Source organism: Anser anser (genome assembly GCF_964211835.1).
Source record: "Anser anser genome assembly, chromosome: 2".
Lineage (NCBI taxonomy): Eukaryota > Metazoa > Chordata > Aves > Anseriformes > Anatidae > Anser > Anser anser.
The window spans coordinates 1,450,511-1,477,949 of record NC_139721.1 but is presented as its reverse complement, the minus strand read 5'-3'; the positions used below and the strand labels follow the sequence as shown (position 1 = coordinate 1,477,949).

Sequence of the window (27,439 nt, the reverse complement as noted above, 5' to 3'; positions counted from 1 at the left end):
CAAAGAGAGAGGGAGAAATCGCGGGAGGGAGGGGAGGGGGAAGCCGAGAGAGAGGAAAGAAAACAAAGGGTGCTTTAAGAGAGAAGAGTTTATTTTTAATTGTCTTTTAACTGCGGGCATTAACATAAAGGACAGGGCTCTGGGGCTATCTTTTTTGTTGGTGGTGGTGTGACCGTAAATGATTCCCTTAATGTAGTTTTTGATATAGAGCCCAAATTAGCTCTAATAAAAAGGGATAATAAAGCCAGCTCTTATACAAAAATAAACTCCTCCTAGCTGTCAAGCCTGAGCCATTATCAAGAGGAAGCAGCGCTCTCATTTCAATTAACCTTGTTTGCACCCCACTACGTCCACACAAATAACAATAACATTAATTCAAGGCACTGGTGCGGTGCGTCCATATTAGACAGCTTTGACTATGTACACGCTTTGGAGCCAGCAGCTAATGAACCCGAAACTCAACGTGAATTTCCAAATTGCTCACAACAGAGTTTTGAAGCTCTATTAGGGAGAAAAATGCTGATTCTTTTCGAGTTCCTCAAGGGGAAAAGCTGTTGTAGCAGCAGCAGGCGGCTGCCCGAGCCCTAGCCTCTCGCTAACCTTCAGTCACAAACCCATTCATTCACATTTACCGGTTCCCCTAAATCACTGGGATGTGCTGGAGGCTCTGCCCCGCCGCACGGAAAGCCCCGAGCAGCGCCTCTGTGGCTGCTCCTCAGCCAAGGGCTTTGCACAAAATCCCCCCCCTGCGGTACAAAACCCCAAGCTTCAGGTTCCCCTGTCCTCCGGAAAGGTTTTTCTGCCACGGTTTTTCCACTGCTGGAGGGGCGGTTTTGCTTCTGAAGCCATCTGCGAGGCACGGTGCCCATCTGGAGCAGCGCTCTGCTCCGGGGCAGCGAGCAGGGAGCATCCCTGGAGCGAGACCGCGGCTGGGGAAGGAAAGGATTTGGCTGTTTAGGATGGGGAAAAGCTCGCTGCTGCCTCACTCCTGTAACAGCTGAACCCACACAGCCTCCGTGCGTAAAACACAGGGACTGTCCCCAGTTCTCAGTGGGGAAACTGAGGTACGCACAGGTCGAGTAAGAGTTTTGTCCTCAAATCAATAGCTTGGGATCAGGCACAGGACCCATCCCGGTGACTTCCCACCGAGGTGGGACACATAACGACAACGCCCCAGAGCTCCCCTGATGGCACCCTGAGCATCTGGGTGCCCCCCACATCTGCAAAGAGAAATCGAGAAGAAATTAACGGGGCCATCTGCAAAACCTCGGGCACCGCCGGGGAGCCCCCAGCCACCACCTCCTTGCCGCTGAGCGCCAGGAGACAATTAATTAACCCTATTAAAGCTCCAACTTGAATAGAGGGCCTGCCTGGCAAAAGGTGTGAGCGGGGAAAACGCTGCCTTCCTCTGCCGAACGGCTTCTCCTGTCTTCCTCCCCGGGTGCGCTGGTTGATAAATGAGGCTCCCAGCACCTCTGCTAGTAATCACCCGGGTTAACAGGGAGCCGCGGGAGCTGAAGAGCGGAGTCGCCTCTCGCTTTGGGCAGCTGGCTCCCCGCGGCTATAAATCACCCTGAGCAGGCTTGAACTCCGCGGAGGAGCTTGCTTCTCTTCCAGCCCGCGCTGACGACTAGCACGGGGCAAGCGGAGACCTCCGAAGCGCTCCGGGGGGGCCTAATCCCGCGACAAGTAATCCTCCTTCCCTGCCGAGCGTGACGTGCGTGGCTAGAAAACACCTGCTCCGGAATATATTCGTTTCTGAGGCACGTCAGAGGGCTGGCACCCGCCTGCTTCACGCGGAGGAGCGTTGATGTAAGCGCTCAGCCTGCGGTGACGACGCTTCGCGGGACCACACGCGCCTGCCAAGGAGAAAGGCGAGGCGGGCAGAGACCCCTGTGCCCCGTGGGGCCACTTTGGCTATCCCAAATCTTGCACAGGTTTTTGCCCTGGGGCCAAAACCAGGCTCTAACACCTGCTGAAATACCCCAAGAGCACTGAAGTCACTGGTACAGATGGAAGCTGTGCACCGTCTGGATCGGCACCGATCCTTCAGCTCAGGGGCACGGGCAGCGGGTCGCGTGCACACCAGTTATTGCAGCGTAAAGCAGCAGCAGCGCTTTTACAAACCATCTTACCCCAATATCTACCCCAAATCTGTGCTATGATACGCCAACAGCCATGTAAACAGCCAGTCCCTTTGCAAGCCTTTCTTCTTCCTTGGCTTCTGTATTTCTGAAGTCTCGCTACACGTTATAGGGAAAAAAAAAAAACAACTTCCAACAGCCCTCCTGCCTTCTATCAGTTCTCATCCCCATCCGTCCTCGTCGTGCCGTGAGTCAGGGAGTACAGCTGTCCCCAGTCTATCTCCTCTACTTTATATACACATGATTAAGTGACTCTGAAGAGAGAGCCATGTAAAAAACATATGGTGCTTTGTGTCTCGCTCGGAGCGACTCCGCTCACCACCGGCATGACTTATGAGCTCCTCACCGACAACGAGCATGCCGTATGCAGACAGGGAGAACGGAGACAAGAAAAACTGCACGGCCAAAGGCAGCCGCTGCAGGAAAAGGTCCTGCTTCAGATGCTGACAAGAGCCGGTGAGCCCCATGGGTTAAATCCTTTACAGGCAGTAATTGCGCTGTGGTTTACCTACGCGATGCTGGACAGGGGAATGAGGGCAGTGACCAGAGAATCACGGGATGGCAGAGGCTGGGAGACACCTCTGGGTCCATCTGGTCCAGCCTGTCCAAGCTCCAGTCCCTGCCCTGCCCCAGGCACAGCCGTGAAAGCTTTGGCAAAGTCACTTCCAACAACGTGCCAAACCCATAGCCAGGCTCATCACATACCACGAGGAAAGACTGAGCCTCATGGGTTTCTCTACGAAAACCAGTTCTCATTCCCATCCCAGCTTCTGACATCTCCACCCCAACAATGGGACCAGTCACAAAGCGCTCCCCCCATGCAGTGACCCCACTCATTGTATTTTTAGTGCCCCAGTGGGATTAACCTTCCTGCTCTCTTCTGGGTGATTCTCTGGCAGTAGTAGAGAAGTGTTCCTGCAAATCCGCTAAAACAGCACGTAAACACATGCTCGATGCACTTCCCAGCTCGGTGAAGGACCCGCAGCCACACTTAACCTTCAGCACCAACTTCACCTCAGCTGAAAAGCCTGAGCTCTCCAAAGCTACGTCCGACTGGAAATCCTTGCCACCGTACAGAGGTTAGCCTGCTAAATTGTCAGCTGATCATCACTAAAAGAAAACCTAATTATTTTTCCACCTGGCACTGCGTAATAAAACCACAGAGCCCCACATACACCAAGCAGGATGAAAACGATGATGGAATCAAAAGCCGGTCTGCCAGGGAGTTTCTCTGCCTGGCTTTTTAGAAAGGTTAATTTCTGCCTCAAAGCTCCCGGATGCTGCAGCATCGTCCTTGTCTGACCCCAGCGTGGGCTGAGCTGGAAGGAAGGGTGATCTGGCAGAGGTAAATAAGGATTAGACGTAGCAAACAATGCTCCCGTGCTCTTTCCCTCTGAGTTTAAGTACTCCTTAACCCAACACGTGTTATTGATACTTCCAGCAGCCCCAGGTGCTCTGGTTTCCAATCCGCTGCTTAGCGCACTAATCTAGTGATTCACCACGCTGCTTTAAGAGGCGCACTCTGCTCCCATTATAAGCTCTGACCCCGTAATGAGCCTGAACAGCTTGGCAAGCAAACTACAAATGAACTCTATTTGAAGCACTCTATAACACAGGTTTCCCTACAGCCGTCATAAACGCTGCCTCTGTAGGTCAGCTCTCTAATAAAGCCGCGGTGAGCTCATTAGGAAGCCATACAGACCTTGTCTTTGGAAACTTTGTGGGAAAATGGGCAATTCCCGTCCGTCTTCTTGCATGTGCCACGGAGAAACCTGCCAAAAGACCAGAGGAGAGGGTTGTGTGAGATCAGGTGGGTCACAAAATGCGACTTTTTGAGTCTCTTCCTGGCCCAATACCCCCGCAAATTAACATGACCACTGCAGAGTTCGTTGTTAAAGCCTGTAACAGGCCGTAAATCGGTCCCTTTGCTGACAGATTTTGCTCCTTCCCTGTATTTGGCTGCTTATTAGTAGGCAGAGCAAGGCACTGAATGACAGAGTGGCGGAGGGTGCAGGCACCTCAGGGCCATCAGGTCAACCCCCGCCACAGCAGGGGCCTACAGCAGGGTGCCCAGCCCCGAGGCTTGGTGGGTTTGGGGAGACCCCAAAGAGGAGCCCCCAGCCCCTGGTCCCGGTGCCAGGGCTCCGGCACCCGCCCGGCCCAGCAGTGCTGCCTGGGGGCCAGGGGGAGCCTCCCGGGCTCCAGGCTGGGCCCGCGGCCTCCGCTGCTGGCCCCGGGGCCCCCTGAGCAGAGCCCGGCCCCGGCCTCTCGCACCTCCCTGCAGGGCCGCAGGGACGTGGGGGAGCTCCCCCGGAGCCTCCTCCTCTCCAGGCCGAGCAGCCCCAGCTCTCGCAGCCTCTCCTCATGGCAGGGGGGCTCCAGGCCCTGCCGCCCCTCAGGGCCCTGCGCTGGGCTCTGCCCAGTGCGCCCAGGGCTCTCCCCAGTATGCCCAGGGCTCTCCATCCCAGGGTTGGATGGAGACTCAAAACAGCACAAGCAGCAGGGATTCCTAAGGTGAGCAAGTAGCACAGCCAACAACTTGATTTACTCCTCAAGATAAGAAGAACGAAGGAGTCAAAATGAGGACTCAGTAGCCAGCATCCTAATCCTCTGTGTCACCAGAAGTAATCCTCACACCTTGGACACATATGTCTTGGTGCTCATGAGGATGAGAAACTGAGTGCAAGCAAGTAAAATCGGTTTTAGAAACTCATTTATTTTTTATTTTTCTTCTTTTTTAAAAGTCACTTTTCCTTCTGTATTGTCTCCCACGGAGCTTTGTGCAACCCACCAATGATTTCTAGCACAGCAGCACTTTCAAGGAGAAATTACTCTAAGAGTTCATCAGTGGAGTTGGCTTTTCTACGCTTTTTAAACGACTAACAATATAGTTTAATCAACTGTTGGGCAGGTATAATGAGCTGGCTACATTAATCAGTTCTCCTGTAATAAATTACCAAGTCTCTTTGCTGCCTGGCGTCACAGGCTGAAGGACTCAAACGCGTTGCACAGATCTGAGCTGGTCTGGGCAACATGTCAGCTCCAAACGACACAAGTGTAGTTGTGGTACGTAGTAGTAGTTGTAGTGGTAGTAGAGTGATGGTTGGACCAGATGATCTTGAAGGTCTTTTCCAACCCTTATGATCCTATGAACTGGTCTCTGATAGATGCTGCCAGGCAGAAATCACCTGGTACACGGCGAGGGCAGGCTCTTAGATCATTCAGCCAAAATCCAGGCTACTCTGACATCTGCACCATCTGCCCCCATCAACTCCAACAAGTATTATCCAGAACCCATGAAGCAGTTTGTTCGAGTTGGATGGCCTTTTCAGGGCCTGGCTAAATATTTTAGCCTCAGATTCCACCTTGCAAACTCTGATGGCATTCTCAACCTGCCAGTAATAACTAACGGCTAAGGATTACTGTTCTGACTATATTTAAGAAATGTTGATTTGATCTTATTACAGGTTCTTACTACATTTTTTTAAATCTTTTTAGTTCTTCTGCACTATGATATGATATGATTACTTAGCAGGCATAAGTGTACAGGTGATAGCATCCACCTCCAAATTGTGAAGTAAATATTTCTGTAGTTCCTAGAAGCTGCACCAAATATCTAATGCATGTATACTTAACTTAAGAGTGTTAATGTGATGCTTAGTTAGCATGAATAGGTCTCAAATGTTGCGTAAGTTCAGAAAAAAAGCACCAGAAGAGATTAAATAGATCAGGATTCTCTTGTCTGACAAATTTGGATAGAAAGGGAAGACTATACAGAGTTATAAATGGTGCACAGAAGGGGATTAGGGAATTATTATCCTATTCTTCTCATGAACGAGGAGGTAGCTAACAGTCAAGCAGCCCGTTGAGGAAGCATTTTTCACACAGAGCCCAATTCTGTTATGCAACCCACTGCCATAAACATCACGCATTAAAGAAAGGACAAAATCAAAAAAGAAGAGAATTGCTGACTATTACAAGATGGTTTGGTGGCAACCTCTACCAACTACAAACCCTACCAGGCAGCAGGGTTTCACTGTCAGAAGCTGAGAGGCCCCAGAAAAAAGAAAGAGTCCTCTGTGAGCCTCATCTTGTCCTCCTCCTGAAGGCACCTTCCAACCCCAGAGCGTTGGGCAGACCCTGGGCCTGACCCAGCCCAGCAATTCTCATGTTCTTACACCTCCATTATCGGGATTTTTCCCTGTGGAATATCACATGAGCAAGCACTGAAGCCAACTGATGACCCAGTGATGGCTCAAAGCATGTGGATGCTCAAAGCATCCATCCATACCTGGTGCAGACGGCCACCTTCTCTGGATCATGGATGTAGGGGCAGTTCTCCCCTCGATTACACTTGCCAAAGCGGTTGTAGTACATACAGTACTCCTTCTTCTTCTCTTTCTTCTGCTTGGCTTGACGAATGATGGCCAAACTCCGCTGAACAGCACGGCTAAACAGAGCAAGACAGACAGGTTGTGGTAACATTTCCAACTTCAATGCAACGTCATACAGTGGCACAGAGAAAATGGGTCAATCGTACCCAAAATCACAGAGAAGCACAGTTCCACTTTGAAAAGGGAGGGAGATATTCAGAAAATTCGTACTGGGCCATAAGCTCTAGCTCTTTGTGACTTCTGGACAACTTCACACTGAATCTTTAAAAATCTGCAAGATGAGGCCAATTTCCGAGGAAATTTCTGCTTTTGGTACAGAACTGCCACATGCTTTGATCAACCTGATCTAGTGAAAGGGAGACTGAACCAGATGGTCTTCAAGGGTCCTTTCCAACCCATGCTGGAAAGCAACTCTGCAGAAGATGACCTGGGGACCCTGGGGAACAACAAGGCACCGAGTAGTAGTCAGCCAGGTGCCCTTGAGGTAGAGTAGAGTAGAGTAGAGTAGAGCAGAGCAGAGTAGAGTAGAGTAGAGTAGAGTAGAGTAGAGAGCAGAGTAGAGCAGAACAGAACAGAACAGTTCAGTTGGAAAGGACCTTGGAAGATCATCCAGTCCAACTGCCTGCCCACTTCAAGGGCCTACCAAAAGTTAAAGGGCATTGTCCAAAAGCCGCTTGAACATTGCCAGGCACGGGGCACCAACCACCTCTCCAGGAAGCTTGTTCCAGTGTCTGACCACCCTCATAGTGAAGAAGTTTGTCCTAATGCCCAGTCTGAACCTCCCCTGAGGCAGCTTTGTGCCGTTCCCATGTATCCTACCACCGGCCACCAGGGAGCAGAGACCAGCACCTCCCTCTCCATTTCCCCTCCTCGGGAAGCTGCAGAGAGCAGTGAGGTCTCCTCTTGGCCTTCTTTTCTCCAAAGGGGTCGACCCAAGAGTCCTGAGCCTCTCCTCATAGCAGAGGCCATGATGTCAATCACATTTTGGGCTGTACAAGCAAGAATGCAGCTGGGAGGATGAGGGAGAGGATCTACCCCCGCTATTTGGTACTTGTGAGACCACCAGGGCATACCAGGCCCACTCTGGGGCTCCCAGGACAACACAGACAGTGGAGGACGGCAGCGAGGCCAGCGAAAGGCCACCAAGACAGCTGGGGCCGGAGCACTGGACATCTGAGCAGAGGCCATGAGCTGATTTGCTCACCCAGGAGAAGACAAAAGGGGGATTTTATTGTCCTCTATTACTGTTTATGGGATGGTACAGAGAACGTTTTACCAGTCCTTCTCAGAGATACGGTGTAGGGATAAGAGACCCTTTGGTGCAAGAGCCCATACAGAGACCTTCAGAGATCCCTCCAGGAACATGACCATCTCCATTGACTTTGTGAGCATGGAGAGAGCTCCGAGCAGTTTTTATGAACACAGGGAGACAGAAAATATCCTTTTTTTGTGCTGGGCTCATGCAGCACAGGCTACAAACACCAAGCAGTTCAGGGGATACATCAGCCCAAGTCACTGGCCTAGGGGTCACAGTAGCAAGGAGACTATTTTAGAGCGAGAATGCATATTTTTACCTCTATATTGACCATCTGCAGCTCTGCCGTTGAAATGTACTAAGAAAACTTCATGCAGACAAAATGCTGAACATGATAGCCCTTCTCCAGCCCTCTCTCTGCTTCAGCATCAGCACTGCCACTGTGCATGGATGTGGGGACGGCAAGCTCTGACACAACGTGCCTCCTGGTACCCGTGGTGCTTCTGAGGCTATCGCAAGGCAAGCCACTACATGGCATGATAAGCATTTAGAAAAAGAGTTTTTCCTTGCTGAAATTGCGACATTGATAAAGGGCTCTCCCACAGTCAACACGGTGGCTACCTGAGGTACTCAGCCAGGCCACCAGCACGTGGACCTCTGTGGCCAGCACTGAATTTGGACTCTACCATCAATTGACTTTGACAGCAGACTTTAAATCAGTTGGTGTAAATGATAGGAGACGATAAAATATAGCTAGAATCTGGCACTATGTCTGTGTAGACATCTGGAACCAACATGCTTCGGGGATAAATTTCAGTCTACTACAATTAAGAGGGGCTTGTCTGCAAGAGCTCACACTTAAGGACGCGATGATATGCGGCACATCTGTGGCACAGAAGCAAGGCGATGGGGAAGTCAGGAGGGCAGCGACGCGCCGTTGTGCTCGGGGTGCTTCCCTGCCGGTGCCGGGGGTTACTGGTTTGCAGGGGCTGAGCACCCATCGAGCGCTGGTTCCCAGCTGGGAAAGCTCAGCAGAGCCAGCAAGAAGGAAAACCTGCAAGTTTACTGGGCTGAATGGGGATTGACTTCTTTGGATCAGGGGAATAAAACAACAAACTGCTGCGATACAGGTGACAGTGACGCTGCTGCCCTCGAGAACAATATGGCTTTTGTTTTAAAAAGGGACTTTCAGAGAGGGCTGGAGCAGGATTTGGCGTTCCTTGCCCGCAGAAAGGTGCTGATATCCATTACTAACCTTTCACACCCTTTCAAGAGAACCTTTCAAAGCAGGAACCAGTGTTTTTTGCTGAGTTTACAGCCGCCTCCCGGCAGAGGATGGGGGAAAACCAGCGGTGCTTCGGTCCTCCACCGAGCAAAGAGCCACTGAGACAGCCTCGTACCAAGCTTCTGACCCCATCCTGAGCATAAACCACACGCAGCATCCGGAGGGGGAGCGTGCTGATCCTCCCCGCGGGTACAGACCTGGCAATGTAGCGGCTCGTAGCGGATCGGTTCAGGATACCGGATGGGGAGAAGCCAGTACTGCCGGGCGTGCCGCTCAGCCTCGCTGTTCGAAACAGAGAAAGAAACACAGACACGTTCAGGACGATTTGCTCCCAAGCAAGAAATTCGGCAGGAACTCCTGCGGACGTTGGCAGCTCGGTGCTAACACAGAGCAGCAGCTACGAGAGCTGAGGATGCTCTTCGCAGACCTGCCTGCCGCTGGCACCTCCGGACCTGCCACAGCAAGGAGGAGCCCTGCCAAAAAGGGCTCCTTGTTGGCTCCAAATGCATCAGGTGCCCTTTTCCTCCGCGCTCAAACCTGCTGGGAAACCCCCCCGGGGGAACCCGCATGCACTGGAGCAACCTTGGAGGCTGGGCAGAGGCAGCTCATGCTCCCTGCAGCAGCCCGGGGAAGCCCAGCAGCTGCCTCGAGTCCGTGCTCGCACATAATTAAATCGTCCTCGAGCGGCGTAGGGAAGAGTGAATCGAAAATAAAGGCTCGGCGCGCGGCTTTCCAGGTGGCACGAGCGCGGCTCAGTCACTCACCTGCCAGCCCGGGCGTGCTGGGGAGTGAGTGAGCGGGATTTGATAGCTCCCCCCGCGCTCGAGCTGTCACTCTGGCTGCTGGCACCGGCAAAACCCCAGCTGTTCCCTCTGAAAATAAAAAGCGACGGCGCAGGCGCGATGCCGACGCTGGTGGCATGTGCCTGTCCATCGGGGCGTCAGGCAGCCCCGCTGCGGGATGCCGGCACGGGTCTTTGCTTAAAAAAAAAAAGCAGATGGTTTGCTGAAACCATCCCAGGAGTGGGCTCCCCCGGGCAGAAAAGCAGACTCTAGGGTACGTGTGCGTTCCCGTGCCCCATGCACCATCCTTTTATTTAAGACAGCCTGCCAGCCACATCCTTGCCAGAGCAGGGGAACCACTAAATAAATCAAGAGGTAAATAAATAAAGGCTGCAACGGTCTCATGCAGCTGGTTTTAAGTGCATATATATCCAAAATAAATCCACAGGTGAATATATATATATATTTTTTGCACAGCTTTTATCTTCCCGCAAGAAGACTCGCGGTTATTATACGCAGACTAAAACCATTGAAATTGTTGGGAGGACTGAACGTGTGCGATGCTGGCTGGGCGCCGCACGTCCCCCGGTACAGGTGACGGTGCTGTGAATTAATTTGCAGCCTGCAGGCAGTTTGCACGCCTGCGAATCGCTCCCTTCCATCCCAAAATCTGCAGAAAAGCCTGGCCGCTGTGCCGGCCACGTCCAGCGAGGCAGCAGCCTGGCAGCAGGCACAGAAACCTTTCCTACGAGCTTCCACGCCGTCAAACCTCCTAATCGCTCACCCGGAGTGGAAATCCTCACCCAACTAATAGGGAACTGCCTAAATATTTACCCAGGAGGAGCCAGCCCATCGGCTGCGTAATGCCGCCGGTTCAGAAGCTCCGTAATTAACGCGCGGAGCCCGTTAACGCGCAGCAGCCTGGAAAGGGGCGAAGCCTCGTTTCTCTCTTCCATCTCCTGGGATTTAAGCAGGGAACGCGGGGTGTCGTTTTTAGAAGCCTTTCCACCGTGCAAAAAGAAGTTTAAGTGCTCTGCAGACCTCAAAGCAACGAGCGAGGGGATGCAGGCAGGGGGATTTATCGCCCCACACCCATAGGAGGGTCCAAGCAGCCCAGGTTTTTCTTCGAAGCAACACAACAAAACGTTAAGTGATCAATGTCAGAGCAGGACAGAAGCAAGGTGGAGATTTGGGGTCTCTCTGCATTACCAGAGTCACCCACGCGGTGTGAAACCGGGGCAGAGCAAGGACACGGAGGACTGGAGAGGGGTTAAATGTAAAAACAGGAGACGTGCTGGTGTGTGATCCCCCCAGGGAGCACGGCAGCAGGCTCCGGATTAAACGAAACAAAATGCTGAAACCATGCCCCCAGGGCTTGACTCTGATCTTGGGAGGGTCTCGCCGGGGCCTTTCTTCAGACGCAACACGATTTTGCACGAGAGGACCTCAGCACGCCGGGGAGAGCATTGGCGTCGGGACCAAGCGCTGCCGGTCCTATAAAAGTCCCTTGCTGCAGAGATTGAAAGAAGGGGCACGGCGAGTTCCTCCGTGAAGGCAGAGGGAACAAGAGGAGGGAAAAAAAAAAGAAGAAATAAATAATAAAAAAAAAAGCTGCTGGGGAGAGCATCAAGGAACTGCACATTAAGGGCTTTTTAACTGATTACACACAGCACGGCGGCGTCAGGCTTGATATTTTATACCCCGCGTAAGGGACAGGTGTTTTTCTCCCTCCGCCTTTTTATTTTTTTTTTTCCTCTTTTTCCCCTTAATGATCTAGTCGGGTTGAGGCGCATCATCTGTAAGGAAACCCGCGGCCCGTGCAAACGGGGCTGCTCCTCTCCATGCATCACCCGCAGCCGACGCCGGCTGCTCCGGCAGCTCGCGGTGATGGCAAGCGCTGGGAAGTGATTGTTGTACCTAACCCAGCCGGGAGGCTCGGCGCGTCTCTCCGGAGGGAACGGGAGCTGTCATGTTCATTAAATGCATGATTACAGCTATGATTAATAGCAGGGGCTACAGCCTAACTACTTTTTTTTTTTTTTTTTTTCCCTCGGCTCTGAAGGAATCCGCAGGCGAGCAGCACCAACAGCCTGGCTCCGGTCCCTCGGCGCGGGGCTTTCCGCAGCGCCTGCTTCTGCCCAGCCTGTCCCGCTCCAAAACTGGGATTTGGATCGGAAAAGGATGAAGGGGAACAATCCAGCCCTGCCAAAGGGGCTCCCCAAGCACCAACCGTGGTTAAAATGAGCGGGGTGGAGGCCGTGCCCCTCCGCCAGCACCCCCACCTTAGTCCTGATGTTTTTCCCCGGAGCACAAACCCAGCTGGGAGCTCATGGGTTCCCTCCCCGGTCCCTGGTCCCGCTCCTCCAGGGGAGGATTCCCCCTGAAGGATTCCCCCTGAAGGATTTCCCCTAAAGGATTTCCCCTGCAGCCCCCGAGTTGTGCCTGGGAGCAATGCGGCGCGGGATGCGCCAGGCACCCAGCTCACCACGGGGCCCCTCTCGCCCCAGGGCTCCTCCTGCAGCGAACGCGCGCGCTGAGCAGGGCGCTCAGCATCTTCCCTCGCGTTCGGGCCAGCCACAAATATTGCCAAGGGAGTGCTGTTAATTATTACCTGCTTAATTATTTAGGAACGACTTTAGCGCTCGTATCCGGAGTCCCTTTACCGGGACCTCAGCACAGCTGCGATGGAAACGTGGAAAGAAGCGTTTGTGCGTGTGCTGTAGGTCATTTGTTGGTTTTTGTTGTTTTTTTTTTTTTGTTTTGTTTTGTTTTTTAATACTGTGCAGCACCTGAAACAGCCTGGAAGGGAGGAGAAGCAGCGCTGGCGACACTGGGACGCGCTGGGGCGCCCTTCGTTTCGCCGGGCTCTCCTGCCTTCAGTGCTGAACCAAAACTTTGGAGGCCGGCACTCGGGAAATTTATTTCTTTAATTATCGGTCGTTTTAAGTGGCTTCCACCGTTGCAGACCATCAGCACCAGCAGCTGCCGGGGGCGATTTATTTCACCTACCGGCCGGCACAAGCCCCTCTGGAAGGGAACAACGTTAGAGGGGATGCGCTGGCGCTGCGGGAGAGCAGCTGGGCACGCTTCTCCCCCCCCCTTGCCTGCAGCCCGGCTCCCAACAGGAACGAGCACGTCCCTGCTTCAGGCGTCTCGTTATTAGCGAGGCACGCTCAATTAACGAAGCGTTTTCGGCGCCGTTGCGTGACCGGCTCGGCGGAGGCGTGCGAGGAGCTTGGAGCATCTCCCGAGCTCTGCACGCCCCGCTCCTCGAGGAGACCCGGGTCCCAAACCCGAGGGACTGAGCTAAAAGGGGACGAGGATTGAGCAGTCCTCAAACCGAGGGGGTTGAGCTCAGAAGGGGCCAAGGGACTGAGCGGCTGGACAATCCCAAAACCGAAGGGCTGAGCTCAAAAGGAGCCGAGGGAGCGAGCAATCCCGAACCTGAGGGTTTGAGCTTGAAGGAGCCGAGGGATCGAGCAATTACAAAGGCAAGTGACTGAGCTCAGAAGGGACCAAGGGATTAATGAATCCCAAAATCAAGCAATCGAATTAAAAGGGGACAAACAATCCCAGCCCCAAGGGATTGAGCTCTAATGGGACATGGGATTAAGCAATCCCAGCCCCAAGGGATTGAGCTCTAATGGGACATGGGATTAAGCAATCCCAGCCCCAAGGGATTAAACTCTAATGGGACATGGGATTAAGCAATCCCAGCCCCAAGGGATGCCCGTGACATGGAGGGCGCATCCTTCCCGCGAGCCCCCGGCACCGTCGCCGGCTCGACGGCAGCGCTGAGCGTTTTGCCACCTGTGCAAATGCAGAAAGGGCGTTTCTGCGGCGCTCAGCACTTCTCAAATTAGTTGGTAAAAAGGAGCCAAGAGTGCACTTTTCTCAGGCACGTGCCTCCCTGCATCACAGCCTATGTAGGGCTGTTTTCCCCCCTCCTTTTACCAAGATCCCCTATCGCATCTGAAATCCCCTTTACCAGCCGCCAGTGGGGATGTCGCCAAGCTCCTCACCCTGCCACGAAGGCAGAATGGGGAAACTGAGGCAGGAACTGCTGTTACACACCAGGATGGAGGGAGGGAACATGCTGAGATTGGGGGAAAGGCCCCCCAGCCCCGCAGGGTTGAACTCAGCCGTGAGTTTCAGAAACAATTCGCCCTCCTGCTGTCACAGGCTGCATTAGGGGGCACGTGGTGAGAACCTAAAGCTCCTCTTAAACCTCCACCGCTGGGAGCTCAGCCATCATGGGAGAAGACAGGGATCTTTAAGCCTTCTGAGTTTATAAAAAATACATCAATCCAAAAAAAAAATAAAAATGAAAGCCACCAATAAATACGACCTTACCACCGGAGGAGCCGCCGAGGTCTGGCTGACAGCCACGAGCATCCCTCCAGCAGGCAGAGCCCAGTGTCCTGACGGCCACCAGCACCGTGAGCACGAGCTGCTGCCTTTCCCAAGCATCTGTCGGAGTCACGTAGGGGAAGATTTCCCCACGGGAAGCATCTGGATGCTGCTGAAAACCCGCTGGAGCGAGCGCACGTCGCGGGCTGCAATAGCTCTGCCCCCCCCGGCCGCAGCTCGCGCCCCGAGTGGGCTCAGGGCTGCTCTCCGGCCTGTGTCAAACCTTCATTTCGTTCCTGCTGCTTTCAGTCTGCTCTCTGCTTGCTTATTTATCACTCCCCCTCGCAGATTTACCGTCGAAATGCGGTGTTGCCAGGACCTTTCCCTGATTTCACGGAAATCCCTCACGTGCCCGAACAACGCCGTAGCGGTTGCGGAAAGAACTGAAGGGAAGGTTTGTTGCCAGCATGGAAACTTGCTAAATTTGGTTCGCTTAATTAAAGCCACATCTAATTGCGATGTATCAAGCGCTTTCTGCGCCGTCCTGCTGTCACGTTTCCTAATATTTCCGCACAGTGAGAAATGCATCCTGGCAAAAACCGCTAAAACACAGGCACGGGGCTTTCCTCACGGACGTCTCCAGGGGCCGGTGCTCCCCAGACCGGAGCCCCGGCACCGATCCCGCATCCCACGGGCACCGGTTCGGGAGCTTTATGGCGTTTCTGATCGTAGCTGGAGCTCGAAAAGACAAAATACCAGCCCAATCAATTCGGGTGAGCAGCGGAATTATATCTCCCCGTAAGCAAACTCCAAGCTGTTAAATCGTCAGGAGCCTTTCCCACCTCTCCGCTACCCCGCCACGCAGCGTCTGGCACCGGTCTGGCTCCAACCCTCTCCCAGAAATCCCACTTTAGGCTGGTGTTTTTCTGCCAGAAACAGAAATGTTTCTCATTTCTCCAGCCCGGAACTGGATATTCATGGGCAGGCTGAAACCCTCAGCCTTTGCTGAGCTCCCTAAGCATGAATTTGCCGTTTCCAGGTGGCTAGGCAGATTTAGAGAGTTCTTCACTCAGATAAATGAAAAAAAAACCACACCACCAACAAAAAGTAACAGTTCAGAACAAGGGTTTTAAACAGGGGATGTGCAAGATCTGTGCTTGGGAAGGGCTTCCTACAAAAGGTCTCACCTCCATTAAAAGGCTTCCCATTTTTTCATGCCGTTTCCCCCATATCCTACAATTGCTCTGAATTTAACACATCCCCTGGCAGCACGCGGAAGCCTCCAGGAGCAGTGCCTGGTCCCACGGAAAGGCAGCAGGAGTTCAGGGATTCGGACACTTCGGAAAATCCCATCCCAAAGCTCGTGAAAAAAACAAAACAGACATCGCTGACCCCAGGCTTCGCTTGGTCCACGACCAAGCGAGATTTACGGAGCCGTTTTCCAAGGCTCCCAAGGCTGATCCTCGCCCACCCTCCTCCGGACTCAGCCCCAAAGCCGAGCTCACAGGCAGCAGGATCGCAGACTCCAGAAGAAGCCATACGGGTATATTTTCTCTCCCACACCCCTTACCGGCCACGGGTGAGCATCGGGGGAGTTATTTACTCTTTGTTGCCCTTCGCTCTTAATTTATTTCACGGTTTCCAACCTTGCCGGAGCTGCTCAGTTCTCCTGCTGACGACATTTTTATTTCCCCTCCCTCCCTATCCTGCTTTTTGTGGGTTTGTTTGATGGAACCGGTATCCAGGGGGTGCCAGGAATAACCCAGGAATAACCAGTTCGGGAGCAAAACCGTTTGACCCCAAAGAGAAACTCAAAAACCACTTTAGGAGCAGCTCAAAAACCTGGTCCTGCCTGAGAGCTACACTTGAGTCTCAAGTACCGGGGGAGCTAAAAGACAAATTGAAGCTAAATGGAAAGCCAGGAACTGTGTCGAAACGCCTGTTCCATCCACAGAACGACCCTCCCGGCTTTCTTAGGTCAATAGTGAGCGGGATTTGATGAGCATATCAAATATATTTAACCTCGTGGTGCCATTTCAAGTTTCAAGACTTAGCAATCCTCGCTGCGGTTGGAGAAAGAAAGCGTTAACAGGGTGTCTCTAAACCTGGCGCACCCTGAGTTAAAGAAAAACTATATTGTCTTAACTCTTTCCTAAAGCTTTTGTTTCTTTTCCATTACTTTCTTGCCACGAACAGCTGGGGGATGCCCCGTGGCAGCGATGGGATGCCCAACGCCGTTGGGTCGGAGCTGTGCAAGCCCTGCGCTCCGCCACCCAGCTGTGCTCAGCAAGCCAGGTGCTGCAAGAACTCCGAGCAACAAAACTCGGGATTTCGCTTTCTAAAAAGGTTTTTTTTTTTTCCCCAAAAAACTTCTCGGCGAGAGGCGGATCCCCTCCCACGGGCGTTGCAGCGAACCACGGGAAGGCGACGAGCCGCAGACGCGCAGCCTGGGGACGAGCGGCTAAAAGCCAACGTCGGCACGAAGCCGGGGCCCCGCCGGTTTTCGGTGCGCACCAGGAGAAATTCTCGCTGCTCACCTGCTCTGCCGGGGCTCTTGGTGCTCAGGTCCCTGCCCCGGCCGGGGGTGCTGGACGTCTTGGAGAGCTTGTTGGCCGACACGCGGTACATCACCCCTCCGATGCAGCGATAGCCTTTGCTCCTCCAGCCCTGCGGCACGGGCTGGGACTTGCTGCCCTGCGGCGAGGGGCGCGCTTGGTTTAACAGCGGGGACCTGTAAGAAAGGGATAAAGGCACGGTGAGCACCAGCTCGGGAAGGTAGCACGAGGAGCTGAGAACAAGCACGATGCCCCCATCCCACTGCGCGGACACCTCCTGGCTTTCAGCTCCAGCAGCAAAGAGAAAAGAGAAAGGAAGGTGTGGTGGCAGTCCCCCAGGGGAATCGGCGGCGTGGGACCTTCCCGGAGCTTAGCCAAGCTTCATGGAGCTCTAAAGGCTTGGATGGTTTTACAGCCTCCCCCCCAAGCCCGGCTCTTGTAGGGTTTTTACCACGTCCTTGCATGGGATGAGCTGCCGGAGAGTGCTGCTCATCCCCGTTTAACGTCTGGAGGGGATGCTGGGACCCAAATCGGACCCTGGCAGCACCTGGGAACCTTCTCCAGCCCCGCAGGTCCCCATCACACCACCAAGGGGACGCGTTCCTCCTCCCAGCTCCGCAGCGACGGGGCAGGAGCTGTGCTATGGCCACGCTTTTTAGTGTCACCAGGACATTACCGTCACCACGATGTGCTCGGGCTGTCCCCAGCGGGCGAAGGACACCTTTAGGAATTTCCCAAGCGTCACCCTGGGGACAAATCCCTCCCGGACGGGTTCCTCCGCCCCCGAAAACCCCAAACCCGTTTCCCCGCACGATGCCTCCCGATCCGCAGGAATCCCCCCCCCCCAGCTCACTGCGGTACAGATGCCGTTATGCAAACAGAGCCGCTGCAGCCGAATCAAATCTACGCCGATATCAGTCGTCTTAACCATTTAGCACTAATCCAAACAGTAATTTGTTTATGCAAATTAGAGCTCTAATTTTGTATTAGCACAAACTATGCTCATAATGCTATTAGCGGAACGTATATAAAGCGCGCATTACCGGCGACTATCTGTAAATTAAGGGCCGCTATCCTATCAGCAGAATGCAAACCCCGGAGAGCATTACCTTCAAATGAACATGTGCCGCAAAGAGAAAGGGAATTGTAAAATGTAATAGTTACATTTCTTGGTGCTTAGTGTGACAGCCGATTCATTTAATAGGGCTGTTGCCACTGGCTACCAAGCGCGGCGAATTCCTGCCAGGCGGCGCGGAGGGGATGGGGACCTCGCCGAGCGGCGCTGGGCTGCGCCCGGTGCAGGCTGCTCGGGGCTCGGTCCCCGGGAAACCCCTAACCTCGCTCCAGAGATGAGCGCCGAGCTTGAAATTTTGCAAAAGCAGCAGGAGAAGGCGGCACCGTAAAGCTGAGATCGCGCACAGCGCGGCCGTGGCTGCGCCGCTCTCCGAAAATCCCGAGGGCTTCCCCCAGCTCCCCACGTCCCCAGGTTTGCAACTCGCAGCAAACCTCAGCACACCCCAGCCCGTGTAGACCCCAGGAAGGTCTCCCTCGAGAAGCTCGCACACGTCTCGCAGAGGTCATCCTGCGGCACATCGTGCATGCCGACCCCTCCGAGCCCCTGCAGCCTTCCCGAGGGAAGAGGAGGCACGGGATGCTCGGTGCCGATGGCTTTTGCGCTCCTGTTCTGCGTGCCACAGAGCTACAAGCATCGCTCCCCTACAGATCTGCACCCCTGTGCTGCTGACGCAGGTACATCGGGTCCTGGCGAGGCGGTTTTGGCGTTAGCTCCCTGTAAAAAAATCAGCATCCTGTAAAAAAATGCATTTCAGCTCTCTGCAGCCCACCAGCAAAGTACATTGAAAGGTCTCGTGTGCTGCGAGCAACCAGAGCATCTCCCACGCCGGGTGCCTCACACACCAAGCGCAAAACTCCACTGAAAGACATTTGTCTAAAAAGCCCGGAATGTGGCTCAAAAGTGACCCTCTGCGGGCCACTGCCGTGACTCACGGGTGTGCTGCAAACCTGGATTTGGGTAGAAACAGAGCATTTGCTTGCTCAGAAAGATCCGGCTGTATCCCCTAATCCCCGCACGCACGCCGCATTAGGGGAACGGTTAGCGACACGAGATTTATTTCCTTCGATTTCAACCCAGAAAACACAACATGACACCAAGAAAACCCTACCGATGGAGACACAGAGCCCAGATGTTACCATATCGCTCCAGTCCCAGAGCGTTCAACGTTTCCTTTTAGCCCTTTATAGGGGAGGGAAAAAGCCCCGCTCCCATCCCTGTTTGGCAGGAGCGAGGCAGGGATTTCGTGCCATGCCCAGGGCGTGTGGATTTTGCAGTGCTTTGCTGTCCAGAAAATGCCCCCGTCCCACTAAAAGCCCCACTACACCAGGGCAGCCCCCGTGACGGGCAAACATCCCGGCCCATCGCTCGATGCCTCTCTCCTGTTGTATTTCCAGCGTTGTTTTCTGCCACGGGGTCTGCAGAAGATAACTCAAGAGCCGTGCTCCCGTGCCCAGCTCGCTTCTCCGAAAAAAAAACCACATAATCGGGATGCAAAATAAAAGGCTGGGGAAAAACCCTCCTGGTTTAAGCAGCAGCTCAGAGCCGGGGCGGCTGCAGCCGTAGAGCATCAGCCGCCGTTCCCGCTGCTCCCCCGGATCCTCCAGATATTTATTTTCTCACTTTTCCGTGCTCACTCGAACCGCTCAAGTGGCTGCACGCCGCCGCAGCGGCCCCCGTTAGGAAGTCACCGTTTCTCGAGAGTTATTACCCGGTGGCATCTGACCCCTCCTATGTGAGCAGAGAGCGAGCAGGGAGCCGCTGTCGACAAACACCAAGCAGCAAGAGCTGCAGATTATAAAACACTTGATGCTTTTTAAATCAATATTAAATAAAGAGAGGAAAAAAAAGCAACAAGCCAGCCCACAGGGAGCAGAGCGGCGACGCGCACAGCAGGACCGTGGGTCCCATGTCTCTCCCTGCAGAGGATTTTCAAGGATTTCTGCAGCTGAAGGCATTGCCTTCACCCAGACCTCCTCCAATTTGCATTTTTGAGGGAGAAAAAGCATCTGTGAGTCCCAGTGGACCAAGACCTGACCCCACGGGAGGCTTGGCCACCTCCGCTTCCACCCTCCGGCTGATGGGGCATCGGTGCGGGGACTGCCCTGGCACCCCCTGGTTCTTCACCTGGAAACTCAGTGCTAAGAAGTCAAAAAGTTAACAGAGAGAAGGAAAAAAAAAAATATAGAAAGAGAAAAAAACTCTCAAAAGGAGTTGTAATCTGCTCCAGTAACCTTTACAGCTGTTTCCCCTGCTGGAGACAGACAGACGGAGGGAAAGGCGCCAGGAGGTTGCAGCACTGCTTCAGCAGTTTTATTGTCCGTCCTCGCCCTGCTTGCAAAAGATACGGCCCAAACCTTTGCGGGGAGAGCTCCCAAACCCCACAGCACCCCCAGACTGGGTATAGTGTCCCCTCAAATCCCCTGGCCCTACTCACACCACGCGAGCGCACAGCAGAGGAGATGCCACGGTCCTGGAGACGCTTCGCGGGGACTTTTGGCTGCTGAACCCGCGCGTTAGGGTGAGCTCTGGCCACTTGTGGTATTTACCTCCAGAAACCCTAGGACATTCAGAACTGAAGGTGAAATATGTTCTGTAAAGAAACCTCGCTGCGTAACCTCTGCCCACACAGAAGAATGGGGAAAGGGAATTGGCCAAGCAGACGAAAAGCCGCGACCCCTTCAGGTGCTGCTCGCCCGCGGTGATACAGCCCCAACATCCTCGCACTGCCAGCATCACCTTCGCCCGCCTGCGGTGACACCTCGACCTGGGGACAGCCACCACCGGGCCAGGAGAAGGGGACGAGGCCTCCAACGGAGGGCAAGGAGCCTGGCGAAACCCCTCGTCGCTTTTCATCCCCGGCGGTGTCACGGCACTCCGCTGAATTGTTACCCTAATGGAAAGGACGGCCTTTGGAAATGAACTGTATTGAGAAGAGAGGATAAAATTAATGAGATAATAGCCAGGCCAAGGACCTGAAGAATACGCCGGCCCTCGACACGAGGGGCTTGTAATTCCCTTTCTGCAGCACAAGCCCTCGGATCTAAAGAGTTCTCCCGTCCATCCAGAAGACCCGCTCCGGCAGGAAATTTCATTAACGCTGGAAAATAGGAAAGGTATTAAGCGTGGATAATGAAGGCCAGAGTGTGAACAGTGCCTTAAGATAGTCTTCTTTCTAGCCTTTGTAATGGGAGGCATGAACTTTCCCTTCAAATCCATTTCTAATCCATTTGAAATACTACAGCAAATTATCTTCCCTTCAGCCCGAAAGCGGCCAGCCAATTTACTCCGAATAGAAGTGACAATGCTACAGAATTTATCGCCATAACCTTGACTACACAAGGTTGAGGGTTGTCTTTCCCCCACCCCGGGGTGGACAGGGGAATGAAAATTTTTAATGAAAAGGGGGTAGAGGGACACTATAAAAATGTTTTAAAACAGCGTAGCAGCTGTTGGAGGTCCAGCGCCCACACCAGGGCCAGGCTCGATGGCGAAATCTCAGCACCTACGCTAAAAATGTTACGGGTTCAGGTCCCGGGCTAATAAAGCTCTCTGCAGTTGGAGATTTGGGCTCTTCCACGCATCCCTCGAAGCAGCAGCAACTTTGATCGAGTCCGACGATTTCACACAACCTCTTCCCAAATGCCCATCTTGACCAAGTCTTGACTTTCTTCTTCTCTTTGCTGTGGTTAAACACCCAGCGTCTTCTTCATGGCTCTTCTGCAAGACTTTCCAAGTGCTCTGAAGCCATTTCTCATTTCTTCCAACAGAGCAGCAAGCCCAAAGTGAGAACTGGACCAAATGAAGGAGAAAAGGGCTCAGCCAGGCAACGGGGACCCAACGGCCAGCGGCTGCGCAGCTTCTAAACATGGCAAAGCTGCTGAAAATGGAACAAAACCGCCAAAACTTCATCCAGGAGCCAGCAGATGACACAACTGAAATGTACTTCTCTTAGATAAAGGCCAATAAAAGGACAAAGGGAGATTTCCAAGCCGAAATCTTGGGAAGGAAGGGTTAGCAACAAGGACGGTTCACCTCGGAGAGCGGCGGATGCTCAGGTTTAACACCCACGTGCAAGCAGGGACAAGAACATCTCATCTAAACCCCCACAACCACGCACAAACCCACCTGGATTTGAAACACCGAAATGCCTGATGCATACGAAATCTAATACAAAACTGAGAGCAGGGTAAGAGCATCCCGACGGCGTTTCAACCAGCTGAAACGGAGAGGATTTCTTGGAGCTAACGGCAATACACGTGCCTCTTAGAGGATGGTTTTCTTTTACTTCTGGATATCTTCTTTAGGCTTAGCTTATTTTTATTTATTTATTTTTTAAAGTAATCCTTACATAGTAAGAAATCGCATTTGCATGCTGGCATTTGATTCCCGAGGAAAGAGCGGATCACACGGGGGCCGGGCGCGCTCCGGGGCCAGGCGAGGCAGGAGGGGCAAAGCACTGATCTGGGAGAAATGGTGGAAAAAAACACAGGACCCTTGTTCTTTAGCACACAGCAGAACAAAACACGGGATTTAGGCTCCAAGTGCTCTTCAAACATGCCTCTAAGCTTCAACGGCATTCCCCTTTGGAAGCCGCCCCCATCACCCGCAACATCTCTATCCCCAGCTGCCCACTGCTCGAGTACCTGCTCGAATCTGCAGGGAAAAACAAGTGATTCCATTGAAATGTTTGATTTTCATAATGTTATCAACATTATTGCTTCCTTCTTAGAAGTAGAAATGTGAATACTCAAATAAATGCTTCCTACTTCAAGACCTAACTTATAAAAAGAACCTGATGTGTGTTATTCGGATAATTCAGTTCAAGAACAAATATTTGAGGTTGAAAAAGTGACTGCAAATTGAAAGGAAGAAAAGCACATCTTCTTCCAGTATACAAACAAATCCAAAATCCACTAGCTTTCAAATCATAGTTACTGGCAATACTCTAATTAATCTGTAAACAAATCTCTATTTTTAACAACCAGTTCTCATTAGGAAATTTGTGCTCAGAAGCTCAGGTCGGCTTCCCGTGCATCCAGCACATTTCAGGTAACCCAAGGAACACTAAAAAACTCCTTGGATTCAGCTGAATCGAACCTGAATTTCCATTCACATGCAGCTCAATGATAATCTCAAGAAAAAATAATCCAGCACAGATCTCATTTACCATTTCCAAACCCTGAGAAAAATTACGAACCTCGATGAGTGCCTATTAAGCCACATAATTGCCTAAATAAAGATGTACCCACCTAATAAATCTTCCTGACTTGGGAAGGAAAAATAGTTGCACGTATATTATAACGGTTCTCAACCACAAGAGTAGGGATTCCTCCAGAAACACAGCTGGGGAATAAAGACGCGGAACAAACCCAGATGATTTTAAACCAAGGGTTTCCATCTCGTGGATTTCAATCCTGATTAACCTCAGCAATTAAATCAGCGTGAGCTGCAACGGTGCCACACAGTCACAGGCAAAGAAGGGTTGACACAACGGGGCTGCCAGCAGCTCCCTGCGAGCCACCAGGACCATCTGCAAACCACACAATTGTTTAATATTTTCTCCATCTATCTAAAAGCTTTGGGCTTCCACCGCGTGCTGTTGCCAATACTATTATCAAAGCTATCTGACTGGATTTCTTCTTCGCAGTTCAACCCGTGACTTAATCCTGCAATCAAAACCATCGCAGTCACTTTTACGTCTGCATGGTGTAGAAGAAACATTTGATTATACCTGCAATGCGGGGCCGTTGGTGGTTTTTTTTTGTTTGTTTTGTTTTTCGTGGTTTCCCCATCTTCCACATGTCCTAGGTGTGAAACCTCCTCCAAGCCCTTGCACAAGCTGGGGAAGCTCCCTCCTCAAAAAATATCACTCCAAAAGACCAGGGGACAAAAATACTATTCTTGTGTCTTCCCAAAGGGCTGTAAAACTTAGGACCAAGCTCATGCTAAACTGATGGGGAATACTTGCAAGAGTTGAGTCTTTCACAGCATTTCACCCAAAATGAAGTTAAGACTGGAGCAACCACGTTGATCCTCGTTGCAAAGACCGGACCGAGCCATGGGACGGCGAGTGACGTTTCGGAGCCAGCAGCAGAGTGCGAGCACTGGGGCAGCATCGGCAAGAGCCAACGCTTCAGGAACTAAAAGTTTTGAGGATGGAGGTGGGAGGAAACGCCGAGCCTGAAGCCTCCATCCCCAGGAGCTATCCGGTTACTGGGGAGCAGCTCCAGATAGAGGCGGTGATGGTGTGAACCAAGGAAGCCTTCATTCTGGGCTGGGAACGGCTGATGGGAGAAGCGAAGAAGCACCAGACGTTATTTGGGGCTCCTCACCTGTTCCCAGCATCAGCCTCTGCTTCTTTTTTCCCCCATCCTTTCCTCTGGACCCCAAGCCCATCAGCTCACCCTGCGGCCAGTCTGGGGACAGACCCACAACCATGAGCAGCCAACACAAGCTCCCTCCTCACCAACCCCAACGTCACCCCAAGCGCTCAGCAGCAGCTCCCTCTGGGCTGCGAAACTCATCCAAAACCTCATATTTTGGCCCATATTTTAAATACGTCATGTTTTCGCTCCAGCAAGAGCCACGCTTGTCTTCCCTCACCACCCACACCGCTTGGGAAAAGAGGCAGAAACATGCCCAACACCATAAATCCCGCTCCAAGCTGGGGATTAAAAACTGGAGCATTAGGCCTGTAAAAAAGCCTAATTAAGGCTGCAGAAGGAGATACAGTTTGGGCTCCACGTGATCCACGGGCAAGCCAGGAGCTGGCTCATGCCCTCCCTTCCCCAGGAGATCCGAGCAGGAGCAGAGAGAAGTCCCGCACTGCCCCTTCTCCGGAGCCTTGGTTGGCCACACACCGTAATCCCACTGGATTTATTCCCATTTCTCAAATGCCTTTCAGTTCCACCTTCCCTTTCAGTTCCACCTTCCCTTTCATTTCTCTGCAGCTCCCAGAATAAAAAATCACAGCCAAGGCACCGCGCTTGGCATCCCCGCGGCGCGCCGGGCACGCTGCCTTGGCCGCACAGCAAGAGAAAGCCAGGAGCCAGGGAAGGCGCTTAAATCACTCCAGGATCTCACAAAACACAGAGAAGATACTGTTATCGCCTTCAAGGAGCTTATCGCCGTGTTAGGGACTGCTCTTCTTCCTGCCCCAAAGCACTCCTGTGTGCTAAATGGCTGCTATTGTTTGCAGCCCCATTCATCCCTGCACAAAAGATAAAGAGCGTGGAGAGCGGAGGAAAGCATCTGCCCTCGGTGCTGCTGTGCTTAGGGATGGGCAGGGAAAGCAGGGATGGATCAGACCCTTTTAGGGCAGTTTGGTTGTGGTCAGAGAGGGTTTGAGCCGGAGTGCCGGGAGGGCAGCCTGGAGAGCATCAAATCCTCGCTGTCACAGGGCTCACACGGCGCTCCCATATCCCAGTTACCCAAAGCCTGTTCCCTTGCTCCTCCGGGCAAGCAGGGCGGTGGGATGCTCGTTCAGAGGAGGTGAAGATGGGAGTTACAGCCCCAAAAAGGCCAGCACGGGTCCTCGTGGGTACGTTTGCTCCTGTGGCTTCACTGAGCTATGGGCCGGGCAGCGGGGAGCAACCGAAAACAAGAGCTCTGGGCCGGGAGCAGGTCCGTGCACGGCCATCTCCTTCTGCGAACATCCTCCTGTAAGAGCAAACTATGATCAAGGTGAAACCCGGGGCAATCAAGAGAGATTTTAACAAACACAGAACAAAGGTTTGCTGCTCAACTAACCAAGGAAACCAAACAAGAGCATCCTGCACTCTTGCCACCAACCCTAGATCTCTTTGAGACACCAGCGGGAGACTCCGCAAGGGAGCACGCAAACCACAACAGAACCAACGGCTTCAAGCCACGGAGGATCATCACCTCCTCTTTGAAAGAGGTGTAAAAATCCCAGCTTCGGTTAAATTGGCCCAAAAGCCTGTGTAGAGCAACCTCAGACAGATGACAGGGACGCGGTTTAGCGGTTTAGCGATAGGGACGTGGTTTAGTCATTGGTAGTAGGGTGCTGGTTGGACCAGATGAGCTTGGAGGTCTTTTCACAACCTCAATGATTCTAGGATTTGGGATCGTAGAATCATTATATGGGCCATACCTCACCGCAGGCAAAGCCTCACCCAACGTCTCACCCCCTTTTTTCAATGGAAGAGCAAAGCAAGAGCTGGCAGGCTCAGCGCTGACGTCTACCCCGAGGCTGTATCCACTTCGGGTATCGCTTGTTGGTCAATAACCGCCAAAGAGCACCGGAGAGGTTAATGGCTTGAGCAGCAAAAAAAAACAAATTGAAAGGAGCAAATAACCTTTAATGTCCCGTGACATGTTCAGCCTCCCAACGACTGCATTTCCTCTCCAGACCCTTCATTTTCAACTATTATGCAAGACAGCGGCATGTCAACAGGCTTTCTACCGCCTCGGCAATCTCCGGGCCGTTATTCGCGCTCCCGGCGGTGTCACACACATCCTGAACTGTGTATTCAGGCAATTTATGGTAATGTTGCAAACTGCCTTTAGGACGGGTCCATTCTCATTTATAAACACATTAAAATTCTTGAAAAACACTTCTACCCAGCAGCACGCCCCTTCCCAGTGCTGGCAGGCCAGGGGACAGGCTGGGAGGGACTCCAGGTGAGTTGTTTTATACCTTTTTTAGCGTTTCCCCCATGCAAAGCAGGACACCACGCTACATAAATCATAGAATATCCCAAGTTGGAAGTGACCCAAATGGGGGGCACTGTGTCTGCCCCCACCCCATCTCCATTCCCCCAGCGCTGGAGCTCAGCAGTCTCAAGTTATTTCCTCTCTCTGCGGGCTGGAAGGAAAGAAGTATTCCTGCCTTAAAGAACCTGCAGCGGATGGACAGGACGGGATAGGAAGACAAGAAGAAGAAAAACCCATCGGGATGATGACGGAAGGTGGTCCAAGCATGACAACCTCCTACCCTGCAAACGCAGCAGAGCATCAGACAAGGGGATATGAAAAGAGGGGCAGCTAACGATGCCGGGAAGGGCCAAGGCACCCATGGGTGGGATGTTTCGGAAGCTGATCCAGGCACAGCATCCATCACCCAAATCCCGACCCACCGCGAGCAGGGCGGCTCCGAGCTGATCCCGCAGAGCCCCCTGGTAGAGCCGGAGGGGATTACTGCAGACGGATATCGACTGAGGGCTTAATTACTCGGGGATAACAAGAGAGTTCTCCTGTTAAATTTGAAAGCGTCGCTAATGCCAAGAGTTTAATTGGCATCTCCTTTTCTAATGTAACTGGAATTGAGCGATCAGCTGCTGGTGACAGAGGGACAAGCGAAAAGCCCTCGCCTGTTACGGGCACAAACCTATTTTAAGATCAAACACGTTACCGGATGCATCAAAAGCTCTGTCCCTACAACAAAGCTAAATAAGATTTCACTGAGGCACTGGGGTCATCGTGGCCTTCGCACAAGGATGAATTTCACCCCTGGTGTGCAATCACGAGTGTCTCTGCTCCAGGACCAGCTTTTCCTTGAGACGTGAGGCATTTACGGAGCGCCACGGCTCTTCCCTTCCCAATTGCAAGGACGGAAGAAGGGAGAGGATTGCCCAAGA

The 27,439-nt window shown here is 52.7% G+C and overlaps 1 protein-coding gene across 1 annotated transcript in view; it reads right to left on the bottom strand.

Moving 5' to 3' along the window:
• The window catches only part of ZC3H3 (zinc finger CCCH-type containing 3), a 137,199-nt gene that overhangs the window by 30,157 nt on the left and 79,603 nt on the right, over window positions 1-27,439 (bottom strand). Inside the window, exons 5-8 of the mRNA XM_083827383.1 lie at window positions 16,748-16,941; window positions 9,276-9,360; window positions 6,436-6,594; window positions 3,847-3,916 (exon numbers count right to left, since the gene is read on the bottom strand). Coding sequence (XP_083683509.1) covers window positions 3,847-3,916; window positions 6,436-6,594; window positions 9,276-9,360; window positions 16,748-16,941 — 508 coding nt within the window. The remainder of the gene's footprint in view (window positions 1-3,846; window positions 3,917-6,435; window positions 6,595-9,275; window positions 9,361-16,747; window positions 16,942-27,439) is intronic.